The 12944-nt window shown below is 36.7% G+C and overlaps 1 protein-coding gene across 1 annotated transcript in view; it reads left to right on the top strand.

Moving 5' to 3' along the window:
* LOC142349634 (uncharacterized) overlaps positions 1–11554 on the top strand; it is a 32816-nt gene extending 21262 nt beyond the window's left edge. Inside the window, exons 5-8 of the mRNA XM_075401340.1 lie at positions 5271–5344; positions 5514–5583; positions 9063–9266; positions 9742–11554. Of these exons, the coding sequence (XP_075257455.1) occupies positions 5271–5344; positions 5514–5583; positions 9063–9266; positions 9742–11213 (1820 nt within the window). The 3' untranslated portion in view covers positions 11214–11554. The remainder of the gene's footprint in view (positions 1–5270; positions 5345–5513; positions 5584–9062; positions 9267–9741) is intronic.
* The last annotated feature ends 1390 nt before the right edge of the window (positions 11555–12944 follow it).

Genomic DNA, 12944 nt, shown 5'->3' with positions numbered 1-12944 from the left:
AGAGAAGAAAGAAAACAACAGAATAAAGAAAGGAAATATCGAAAATATCAAGGAATTAATCGAATTATCGGTCCGTTAAACTGGAAAACAGTTAATAACTCCTGTCACCATGTTACGCACTGATTTTTAGAGTATTTATGTGGGTTGTTATTGATACAAATTATGGAGATAATCTAGAGTAATTATTGCCATTTTTCCAAGGTCTTATTTAGATGTTTCACAGTGCGATTTTTAGCAGATATATTTAATAAAGTTAGCTAGGAAAAGCCTTTTACTGAGAGGTTCGGATGTGCGATATATCCACTATTTGCCTTGGTTTAGGAGTATCTGCGATCTCAACATTATTTCTGACGAGTAGTCTCAGACTTGGAAAGAATTTTAAAAGAATTGCCAGTTCAATCTTTTATTATTTCCTCTGTTAGAATTAAGAAAGATGTCACAATAATTGAAAGAAAGTTTTAGTTTTATCAACTGATTTCTGAGTCGGTTCGCTGGTGTTCTGCTGATAGTGGGTTCCGCAAGATTGTGCCTTGAGTTGTATTGGTCCTTCGCAAATACTTACTGATTTTCAAGTAGGGCGATTTCCGGCTCTTGTACGTCTCTTGATGTTTGTTAAGTACATATACAAGTTCCGTATTAGCACCTACTTTATCAGAATAATTACTTCACCAAGTACATAATCTCTCATGAAGTTATTTACTGATTATGTGAATTTATCTTCAGGAAACTCAAAAAAGTAAATGTTGAGGCTTTTAGGCACTTGATATGTTTGCTGATAAAACTGTCACTCTGCGGTTGTTTTTTGTAAACAAACAAATTAGAGGTTACAGGCCTAGATGGAAATGTTAGCTATAAATGGCCTTGAAACTAAATGAATATTAACTAATTTATATCAATTATTTATGGATATTTTAAGGAATATCATCACGTAACTATGAGGGACGAAATAGGGGCGTGACAGTTATGGAGAGCAAAAATCCCTTCAATGATGACGACAAATCCCATCTGTTGACGACGAATTACTGTTACCAATACAATTATCGATAATTAACAACATCGAATTTGTGTGGGGTACAAACAGATTGGCTGGATCTTTTCCGTTTGTGCCCCCAGTACGTCATACCCCCCGTTACAGAACACGTTCCTTTACATAGTAAATCATTATGGAAAATTGTGGCACGTAAAAATTAATATGCATCCAATAAGCTGGGTGGGGGCAGCCGTCTAAGAAATAAATTTGGCTTTGGATTCTAAGATAAACGTTTAATTGTTCTCAACGAAACTTTGTCGCAATTATTTGGGTCCTGCTGAACTTTATTAATTCAGCTGTTGGCTGAATCCAGTTTTTGGCTGTCGTTTTGAGTTTATGGCCTCTAAATTGGACTAAAGCTGTAAAGCTTGATCCATGGGAAACGTTATCTTCAAAGTTTCAAATTCCATAGTTACCCTTGTTTAGTTGCAAATAGCATTGATTTGATTGACTTCTCCGGTTTTTACATCCGTTTAAAACTATTACAATGCAATTGCTAGGAAATAAATTACGAATGTCTTAAATTGGTGACTGATCAACTGAATTAAGAAGTTAGTCCTTAGCTTGAACAAGACTCCAGGGCATTGTGTCTGATCTCTGCTCTTTGCTCTCTGCTAGTGAAAGAACGATGAAACAACTACTGGTACCCATCCTCTTGTCAAAAAATAAGCCTTGTAGCTCTTACAGAGGTGCGTTTTTTCTTAACTTTATATTGACAAATACCAATTGAAAAGAGCATACAAATGGCATTGAAGACAACGAATGAGTATAATAGGCCAAAGATCGCAAATAAGAAGTTCTCGGCTCTCAAATTCTTTACAATGCTTTCAACGTTTTTATTTATCACCCGATACTTTTTGCGGCTTCTGTCTCATTTCCACTTGTCGCTTTAATGACATTGAACTTCTGACGTGTAGCGTCGAGAGATTTTTTTCATGAAATCTTCTGATACAGGGATGGTTGGCTTGAAAAAGTTGTGGCACCAGATGCTGAACTTCTACAGCATTTGTCCTTGCTAAGCCTTCAGCTGCCTCTCTGCTATGATACAAAAGCTCCAAGGGGTTATGCGCTTCTTTTGTGATGCGCCCTTAATATTGGTCTTCTGGAAATAATAAGTCAGATAGTCGATCATTTGTAAACATTTTTGTTCTAATTTGAGGACCTCCGAAACTTTTGTATCTTCAATAACCAAATCGAGAGAGGCAGAAACTGTATATTCTGGAGACAAAGATAAGAGCTGAGGTCGATCGCTGGTCAAGTTTAAATTTACCGTTAGTTTTCATACTTTTTGAGGCCGATATCAGATATCCTTCTATTAAAACCCTGAAGATGAAAATAACAACTTTGTTGGATAATGTTCAGCAAACATTTTGATTGATGCCTCTTCGAAATTCAGTAGAATTTTTGATATCCAACGCCCACCGTGAACTCACTCAACCCAACTAGTAGTTTTTGATATGAGTTTCCCTTTTGTTACTGGGCAAATAATACAAGGAGAATACGAACCTCCAATCTGATTATGTACGGTATACAGCTGGTAGAATTGAGTAGGGGTGATTTTAAAAGGGTCATTGGACAGTCACGAAGAGTTGTTTGTCAGTGAGTGCAGATTTTCTCTGGTTCCAAAAATAAACATTGGCTCGTTATCTAATTTACCAGTGTCATACAGACAGAATTCTCAATGTTGTACGGGAATATCAAATTGTCTATCAAAATGTCTGAATATCAAAATGTCGACTCGCTTTTATTTTCTTTTACTTTTTGCATACTGAGGCTCCGGTTGATTGATGATCGCATTCGGTGGGACAATTGTGTTGCAAATTCTAACGCAATTTGCTGAAAGTTACTCGCAATGATCATTTTGTTGATTCTGCTCTGTTCTGGCCGCTTTCCCCATTTTGCCACAATTTTTTTCGGTTCAGCGTGCCCAGGAATATTTTTTGTGTGTAAAATAATTGTTCTTTAGCGGTGCGGTAATGGCAGTCGTCTTACATTTGTATGAGTTCCATTTTGAACAGTTTCAATGTGTTTTTGTTTATTTCCTGTGGAAATCATTGCCGTCAATGATCAAATCCATTCTATCTCGCTGGGATGTACCTCATGTAATTTATCATTATGTGCGTTTAATTTTGTCAAACTGTTGCTCAGAACAATACCTCAAAATGGTTTAATTAATACAATTTTACTGTGGTATTTGCATCTTGTTTAAAATCAGTATAATTGATTACCTAATATAATAATTTGTTAATTGTTGATTGGTACCTAACGGATAGCATCATTGTGTAAGTGCAGTTGGTCACCTAATACTGTGTTGTTTTTTGACGGGTAGCGAAATATTCAGGTTATTATAAATGTTGAATTCTTAGGCTAATTTGGTATTGGGTAAAATGGTTGGTTGGGAAAAATGGCATGGGGTATAATAGCATTGGGTAAAATGGTTTTGGGTATTTTAACCTGACACCGTTGTAATAGTGGGGAGTATTGGGTCTGAATTTAGTCGACAATGGATCGAAATGTAGTGTATTAGTAACAAAAGACTCAATTCCAAAATAGGAGTGAAGAAATCATTTAGTACAGACATCAGAGAAAAATTAAGAGCGACAGTATTTATTCAAACTTTTACTATGTTTTAATAAATACTGTTTAATTAATATTTTTCAAAGCAGCACCATGTCGAACTCTTTTTTCTGGTAGCAAATTGATAGGAAAGAAAGTCTATGAAGCAGAAACATATTTGCGATCAGAAAAAGTCCATCAGAAAGCGCTGGATTGAAACTTCTTCAGCTTGCGAAGATACGTTAATGAAGGCTGCCAGACAACAACCATAAAGCAATGAGGATATTTCTTACCTCGTAATCTCACCCAATGTACGGGTAGACTAAAATTACCTACCGAAGATCAGACTGGTCATGAGGATCATACTGCGGCATTGTGTAGGTTACAAATTCAAGTTGTGTCCAAATGACAAATTGATCTGCTCAGGATTTGAACTGAGCGATTAACTAAGATTTCATAAAGATATGTCAAACAAAGGAGTTAATTGAGTTATTTTTGTTGTGAAAAATTATACCAAGTGGTAATTAGTAAAACTAATAAACTTAATAATCTTTAATTTAGAATCTTGACGCTGTGAATCTATTTTTTCATTCGCAATTCAAAGCGTCAAAGGTTGTCTCTTGGCTGATTAACCAGCTATGCTTAATGCCTGCTCTTTATAAATTTAGTCTGGTAGAGAAATCCCACGAAATCTTTAGTAATTCCCGTATCATTATTTAATATGACTCCTCGGATGTGGGCTAGCACAAAAAGTCTTACGAATGTCTTTATGTCGTGAAAATAATAAACAGGCTATTTTGAAATTATTCAAGATTTAATTCACCTAACGTGATGCGTCATTTGTTCATGTAAACCTGGACAAAAGCTTGCCTCATCTTTAACTTACGCCAAACTGAATACAAGAGCGCTTTTAATCAAAACGTTGGGAGCTTTTGGAGTCATTTGATAGTCCGTTTTATGTATCTGTATTTCCAGCCGAAGTGGATAAACCTGTAAGTAAGCATGTGGTGTGTGCTATCATATGTGCAATTCTCTCATCCTATCGTTTCTAACATCTCAACTCAACTGCACTGTCAAATCTAACCTGCTTTTTCACATATAGTTGCTGAAGCGCTCAAATATAGGTGAACACCTGACATTTCTCGTGTATTTTTTATTAGACTTGGTCTCATGAGGACTACGTCTTAATGATGAAATATGAAACCATACGTGGAAGCTGGGTGCTGCATTGAAAGAAAGCACTATCATACTGAAAACAAGTTTTTCCTGTCTGAGGAGATATTCGCTTGAGCAAATTAAGTAGATTACAAAATTTGAACAGATTGGCTAAAAATTAGAGTTGGACAAAATTGATATACTAAACGATTAGCCACCTGGCATTTTGTGATTTCATCCGAGACGCTGTATGTCACGTGTGTTCATGTGTTTGACTTGGTAGTTGCAGTCCCTCTATTAAGCCTCCCCTCCCACCCTCCCCTGCCGTAAATCTGCCTTGAAGGGGTGTAAGCAACGAACTATGCAACACTGACTTCATTAATTGTCACTGTTGCATAATAGTTCGTATTTAAAGTTCTTATTAAATCGTTACAAATGAAGTCGTATTAAGTGCTAACAAATAAACATTCCAATTATATTCAAAAGCAAAGAGACATAAAAGAAAGTTTTCTTGTTTTTCTCGTTTCAGATTTCTACGCTTCGAAGTCCAATTTGATGTCTGGATCCTGTGTTAAGCTGATCATGCTCTTTCTCTCTTCAAACGTAAGAATTTAATATTTTTTCCTAAAACGCATTCACCAAAATGTTTATTACAGACTGAAGTCTTAGTGATACAAGGGGGCGTTCTCCGTTTAATTAGTGACTACCTTGAACCTCCTCGCCCCCCCCCCCCGAATTGTTATATTTTGTAGAATTTAGATCTGTATTACAGAGAGAAGTTCTTCCGATGCATTTGGCTTCTTGTGCCATGTGGAAACCAAATGAAAATGAGAAAGTAAAAGGTACGTCTGCTTCAGACACCCGTCCAATTTCATTGTCTAATTTGCTTTGTATTGATTGGGTGCAACTATATAGCAGCCTCGTCACTTGTAAAGCCAATTTTTACAAAACAATCAATTTTCCTTTGCAAAGTAAAGTAATCCTTTGAACCCTGAAAATCTTAATTGTATTGTATCAAATGTTTTTGAGTTTTCCTGGATTAAAGCTTAGGACTAATACACAAGTTTCGTCGAGCATAATAACTGAATTTTGAAGAATTTTAAGTAATCATTTGTCGGAGTATTCAAAATTTTCCTCTCTCGGCTTGTGCTGGAAGTGTCCAAAATTTTGTCAGAACGTACGTTGCAATGAAACCAATAATAAATATCGCCGGCTATTTATTATTGGTTTCATTGTGTTTTTTGGCGTTCTTTTTTTGTGAGCATTTGATCACGCACTAAGAAGTGTGCAATTGAATAGAGTTAAATGAAACTAGAGTATTATAAAGCTCTATTGCTTAAAAAAATTGGTTCAAAATTTGATTTAAATGGGGATATAATTTGAAATCACATTTTTTTCAGCCTTTGTTCCCAGCGCTCTTGTTAAACTAAGTCTCTATTGTTTACAATCTTTTTTTACATTCCGGAGGGTTTGGATTCTACTGGTGCGCTGTCTCTTTCTTTATCGTCTGTTCACACTTTTTTCCACTTCTTAATGTCACTTAGGAGTCAAATTAGATTAGTGATTTTAATCACGTAGTAAAGGGAGCGAAAAAGCGTAAAGTGAGTTTGTTTTTGCTGTTTTTCCTAATTATTAATACTACCGAAGCCATCTGCTCGACGGTCGTTTGAAAGCAATTCGCCCAACGTTAGTCGGTTATGTTTGCCATGATTGGGTGGGGACTATACTTCATGTGACCGCTAATCTGAGGAGAGGGTGGTTGGTTATAATTAGAAAGAACCTTTGCGGCTATTTATTTTCCGGCAATCTGTTGGCTGTGGTGTTCCTCGTCAATATTTTTTCCTCTAACATGAGTATTCAAAACTTAAATCTGTTTTGGTAAAAAAAACTTCAAATTTATTTTCTACAGCCTGTGTTGTTTGCAGAAACAAATCACGATCAAGTTATCAAAAGAAGATATCTGAATTTCAATTTTTTAATGTTTTCAATTTTTTTGCTTTCTTAATAGCAGCACAGCGACAGCTGGGGCTATTATTGGCCTCCTCGTTTTCTGTTTTTTTTATTTCCTCGTCAAGATTTTTATTACAACCATATGACGTCACAACTACTTCAAATCTGCTTTTTGATCATTCGTTCATGCAATTGCTACTGAATTGCGTGCGTGACGTCATTTTTCACTGCGTGGAGCGAGTTTTTGTCGCGTGATGAAGTTTCTGGTCAAACCTAACTTACCTCTCAAAAATGACTTACTCACTCTTAAATACTTTTCTTAACTTTAATTCAGAGATAGGTTCAAGTGAATGTGTGTCACTCTAATTGAAGGTTATGTAAGAGCACCTAATAGAAGCAGCAAAATATTATACATATTCATAATCAGATTATAACATTTCAGCATTTAAGGAAAGAAATTTCTTTTTGTCTGTTTCTTTTACTATCTTTTTGAGACTGCAGATCTCAAGTGCCATTGAGGCCGTTTTCTGGCTACCTTTCAATCATTCAATCCCCCAATATGCATGCGATTGTTTTCAGAATAATTGTTTTTGAAAATTTTTGCGCCATGTAAGGACATCACATTGATGTTATTTGAAACCTATTAATTGGTTACAGTTTATAATTTATGGATTTTGAATTTGAGTTGATTTCAAAAAAAATCTTAATGGGTTTTTGAATTAAGGTTAATTGACTGTTGTTTCAGGAATTAGGCTCAAATAAGTCTTCTCAATTTTTGTTTTATTGACTTCCCCCACACTGTTTTCATATTTTTCTTTGAATTTTGCTTCTACAAATAATTTTTTTCGTTTCATTTCCTTGCAAGCAAGTTGCGTGAACATGAGATGTGTGTGGGTTTTCTAATGAGAGACAAGTCGTACTACTGAATTGATGTGCTACTTAGAGGTTAGTTTTCATTACTTGCACGCCATTTTTTGTATTTTTTAATAGCCGCCGTCAGCCTCTCAACGGTTATTTTGGCGCTCTCCTTTTTTAAATTCACTATCTTTTGATTTCGTCTTTCGTTTTACGTAAGTTTTACATAACTCACACACTGTTTTCAACTGAATGGATTTTAAATTGTTTCATCCATTGAGTTACGGGGGTTACGCAATGTAGTGAATACGGTCAATGCCAAAAGAGCAACAAGGTCTTATCAAAATACACAGGATAAACCGATAAAGCCCGGTCATTGAGGCATTAGGTAAACTTAAGTTTATTGGAGCGAATGCTAGCTGACATTAGTATTAAGAACTTAAAAACTTTCAGTTTGGCAGCTGAGTTAAGTATAGTTTTGGAATCTAACTGAAACTGCTTACCGAATCTAACATTTTTTTTGGAAAAAATTGTCAATTTCTATCGCTTCTTTTGGTTTTTCAATCGCGGTGTGCGTCAACGGCGGCTATTTTCAGGCAATCTGCCGGCTATGTTTAATTGCTCTCAAAAGAAGTTTGTATCATTTATATTAGCCTTTTTGGTCTTTTTAACGCAATTTTTCGCTTGACCGATTTGACACATTCGTCTGAACCATTTGAATTTCCGTCCTCAAAAACAGGATAACAGATAGCGCACAGAGGGCATTCTGTTTTCTTAGAGCCCTTCAGCTCATTAGTCTCCAGGTATGCGATTCACTGAAACTCTTATGAGACAATTTCAAGGTGTGAAGGGCGGTTCTTAGTGAAGGGCGGTACACCCCCCCCCCCCCCCGTCGACCCTCATTGATAAGGACCATGCAGTCTCCTCAACCCGTGCAGCCAAAGACCCCCTCCCGCTCCACTCACCTCACGCCGCTTCTGTTAAGCTGAAGCTAGCCTCACTAAATTTTAGCCGGCTACTGACGAAGCCAACCGCTCGCCGGTCTTTTGAGAGCAATTGGGTCGGCGATAGTCGGTTGTTTTAGATTTTTCTTCATTTTTTCCTATGCTTTTGCCTCGTCACCTTGGTTTTTTTATAGAGACTAAACTGAACTTGTTCATTGATATCAGTTGAGAAAACGGTGTTTACTGTTTCTATTATTTTAACAATATATTTTCGACAATATAATAAAACGAGGTGATTCTTGTTCTGGCCGTATTTACTGTTGTCTTTGTTATCAGGTCAACATATGCCAAATATAGAGGTCTCACTGGCTTTCCAGTTGGCGTTATTTAACTTTCCTCATTTTATAAATATTAACATTGCTATTGAACGTGCATTTCATATAGCAATACGTGCCGTGTAATCATGCTCTAATTATAGACGTTGTGGTCCTACTTCCCACTTATTTTGTGAAACTGCCTTTTTTGATCTGACAAATAATCATGTGTATAATTGGGTTTCTCTGCGATTTCAGCCAAGCTGAAGCGTCGCATTTTCGACTTGTGCAGCATATTGGAGTGTTTGCACATTTTGAAACGGGAGTCCAGGCCTCTAGTGATGAAGAGCAACCTGTCAGCTAAAGAGCAGAAAGAGGCTGCTGATGATTGCGTGTTCTATCTACGGTGGATTTACCCCTGTCGTCTGTCTGAAATTCCCATGTACGACCTGGGAGATATCGGTAAGTTATTCGAAATAACGCCGAACCTTTACTCTCAAACTTCTTGTTTTCCACGATAGTTTTTAACAACGTGTCTCTTCTGAAAGAAAGCCCAAGTTGAAAGTAGTTGCATGAAAGCATAAAAGGCCCTTATTTAACAAATTGAGGTTTAAGAAAGACAAATTGCAATATATAACTTTTCGATGAGACGGCTTTTAAGAAAACATTTGGTTTCTGGTTTCTATATTTAACCTTAAGCGAAAAGAAAAAAATAGAAATCCATTTTTGGCTTATTGAAGCTGTTGTCTTGGTTGCCCACAAAAGCCTCAAAGTTTTAGCTTTCCGGCATAATGAAGTAGTGCCACGGGACCTTCCAAATCCTACTTTTCTCTCGACGACAAACATAGAAAACTTCAATTTAAGAGTTCTTTACTCAATTCAAGCGTCAAGTTCAAGGATTCTATTTTTTAATCATTTTCCCTTTTGATGGTTATAGAATGGGAGACAATGCGAGACGCAGGGTTCAAAAAGCAGAATCTAGATAAGGTCCGGCCGGAATTCAAATTGGGAATTGACATCATCAAACGTCTCTTTGTTACCGACTCATTTCCTGTTCCAACTTCAAATTTTGAAGAGAACACTTTGTCTCCAAATGATGGGATCTCTTCAAACAGCTGTCAGAAAGGGACGACGGACGATTTGCAATTTCCACTTCCATGTTCGATTTTTGGATATCGTTGTGAGATAGAAGAGCACATTTCAATTTGCAAAAGAACAAACAAAAGAAAAGCGGCGACAAGCCCCGATCTGATCAGCTATGGAATGGCAAAACTTATGAAAACTGAAGAATCTTGTCGAACTTTTGGTGGCTATAAGAGTTCGTTTACAAGTTCGCAAAGTGTGAGCTCGTACCAAGCGTTGACCGAAACTAACCACATCGAAAGCTCGTTTGAAATTGCTACCGCACAACCGTTGCTACCGTTTTCGATGACGTCCGCCTACTCAAATGATTCGGGTCTTAATACTATGGAAATGCTTAACCCATACATCGGCAGTTTTGAAAATAACAATGCTATGTTGTTGGAGCAAGATCGCCAAATAGATCCCCAGATGAAAATAGCGACGTTGCCCCCAATTTCGTCTTACATGCAACCAGTCTTGCCGAGTTTTATGCAAACTTCGCCCTGGGAAAGCCAGCAACTTGTAAATGATCCCGTACTGCGTTTCCCTGTGGGTGTTGAGTCCGTAGCTCAACCCATCTCAAATTTTGCAGAACTATTGGCTAAAAGTGACCTAGAACGTTTCAATGCCGGTTGGGAATCTTGCCATCAAAACGATGAAGTGATAGAGCCAGAATCTTTTCACGTTGAAGTCCCTCAAAAACCGGATGACTTAGTTGCAACTCAAGGCTACTGTCGAAAAGTGACCCCAATTTTTCCCAGTGAAGCTTCTTATTCAGGTCAAAGTTCAAAATACGCGCACGAGTTTCATCCGATGTCTAGAATTGAAGAAAATTGTCTGCAGTTACCGCTTTCTAGAGGAATCGTCTCTTCAAGTGGGTTTCAGTCTAGCAGTTTTAATCAAACTCAGGCGGTTAATTATACACAGCAAAATTATTTCTCAGAGAAATGTTTTCGAAACTCAGATCATATCGATGTAAACGAGGTTGATTTCGTGAGAAACAATTGTGTTCGAGACCTTGCCGTGAGTCTGCAAAAATTTGTGAACAACTCGGAAAATGAAATGCGCAATTTTTCGGTGGATAATTTGGTGAATTCTAACGAGAACGAGGCGGTAGACAAAGAGGACGCTGAGAAGCTGACTAAATATAATTTTGTCACGCTTGATCGAGAAAGTTTGAAAGAGTTGAGAATCGGTAACAACGATTGTCAAATGCAAAATGGCGTTTCAAATGTTCAAGAGACTGTTGAAGAATTCGAAACTGAAAGCGATTGCGCGAGTTTATAAATACAATACGACTTCAACTTAAAAAATGGAACTGGAAATAAATTTGAAGTGAGTCAAAATTTGAAAAAAGGGACAATTTATTTAATACAGGGTGCTAATCAAGACAAACTGCAACCAGTTTACTAGAAATTTGTTATCTTTGTATCATTATCTGAAATCGTCGAATCATTGAATTGTTTCTCATTACATTTGGAATTATGTTTCATTTCTTTCGTATTTACTTTCAGTTCTATCGTGTTATCGCATTCACTAGCTGGGCTAGTTATCATTTTCAATTCGATGCTTAATTTTCAATGATATGCTAATTTATCGAATGAAGGAAATTGACAATTTGTGTAGATTTTGTAATTTTTAGTGTAGAAGCAGTCGTACAGCATCGACTTCTAGACGCGAGTGATAAGGAAAGGAACGATTTCAAGAAAACTTTTTTGCTTGAAAAAATTTCGATATATTCTTTTTCCCACCCACTCACCCCACCGCTTAGTGGGCTTAAGATTTTTCTCCCCCAGGCGCACGTGCTATTTTTTACATAAGGTACTATATAACAACGCAAATTGTAATTGGGGCATAAAAAACACTATGTGGTCCAAAACAATAGTTCCGAAAAATTGTGTACTTTCATTTCAGTTGCTCTCTAACGAAGTTTGATCGCGTGTGGTTTTCATGCAAAATTTTTGCTAGACCGTTCTCTGATTTTTTTGCGCTTGACTTCTTGATTTTCAGTGATCTGAATTGCTGTCATTCAGAAATGAAGTATGTTGTTAATAAAGACGGGATATTAATTACGATACCAAAGGAATTTTAGCTGAGTGGTGAAGGTCTCAGACTACCATCCGGGTGGTCGGTGATTCGAACTAATCCCCAGCCGGTTGTTTTTGCACCCATAAGTTATCTAGGCTACATACCCCTCTGAATCAAATGGCTCAGGCTGTCGTTCGAGAGCAAGTCGAACGACGTTGGTCGGTTTAAGTTCATGTTATTACTTCAATTAACAACTGTGTTTGCTATTAAATTGTGAAAATCACTCGAAGTCGGGTTGTGACTTTACATCCACAGGAAATTGGTAACTCTAAACTGAGAGTAGCTTTTTTATTGTACTTCAGTTTTTTCCCCAATTCAATGAATTTAAATTGCACGTTGGAGCTGTCCTTAAGATTCGAAGAGTAATGATGGTCTGTTTTTTAATCGGTGACTTTTCCACAGGAAATTTTTGAAATTTTCCAATTTTTGTTCCTTCATTCTTTCAAATTTTTATTTCTTCATTAGGTATATGCTTTTTCTAACATGTATTCATTTATTAATAGAACGTTTTCAGTATTCCGAGGCCAAATGAAAAAACTTGTTTTGTTCAATGTCTGGCTTGCCGTTCAGTTTTTTAATCTTGTGTTACGCACTGATTTTTAGAGTATTTATGTGGGTTGTTATTGATACAAATTATGGAGGTAATCTAGAGTAATTATTGCCATTTTTCCGAAGTCTTATTTAGATGTTTCACAGTGCGATTTTTAGCAGATATATTTTAATAAAGTTAGCTAGGAAAAGCCTTTTACTGAGCGGTTCGGATGTGCGATATATCCACTAGTTGCCTTGGTTTAGGAGTATCTATGATCTCAACATTATTTCTGACGAGTAGTCTCAGACTTGGAAAGAATTTTAAAAGAATTGCCAGTTCAATCTTTTATTATTTCCTCTGTTAGAATTAAGAAAGATGTCACAATAATTGAAAGAAAG

The sequence above is a fragment of the Convolutriloba macropyga genome, chromosome 11 (genome assembly GCF_964194025.1).
Source record: "Convolutriloba macropyga chromosome 11, txConMacr16.3, whole genome shotgun sequence".
In the NCBI taxonomy this organism is placed as follows: domain Eukaryota; kingdom Metazoa; phylum Xenacoelomorpha; order Acoela; family Convolutidae; genus Convolutriloba; species Convolutriloba macropyga.
The sequence above is the reverse complement of the archived record's forward strand: the minus strand, read 5'-3'. Positions and strand labels throughout refer to the sequence as shown.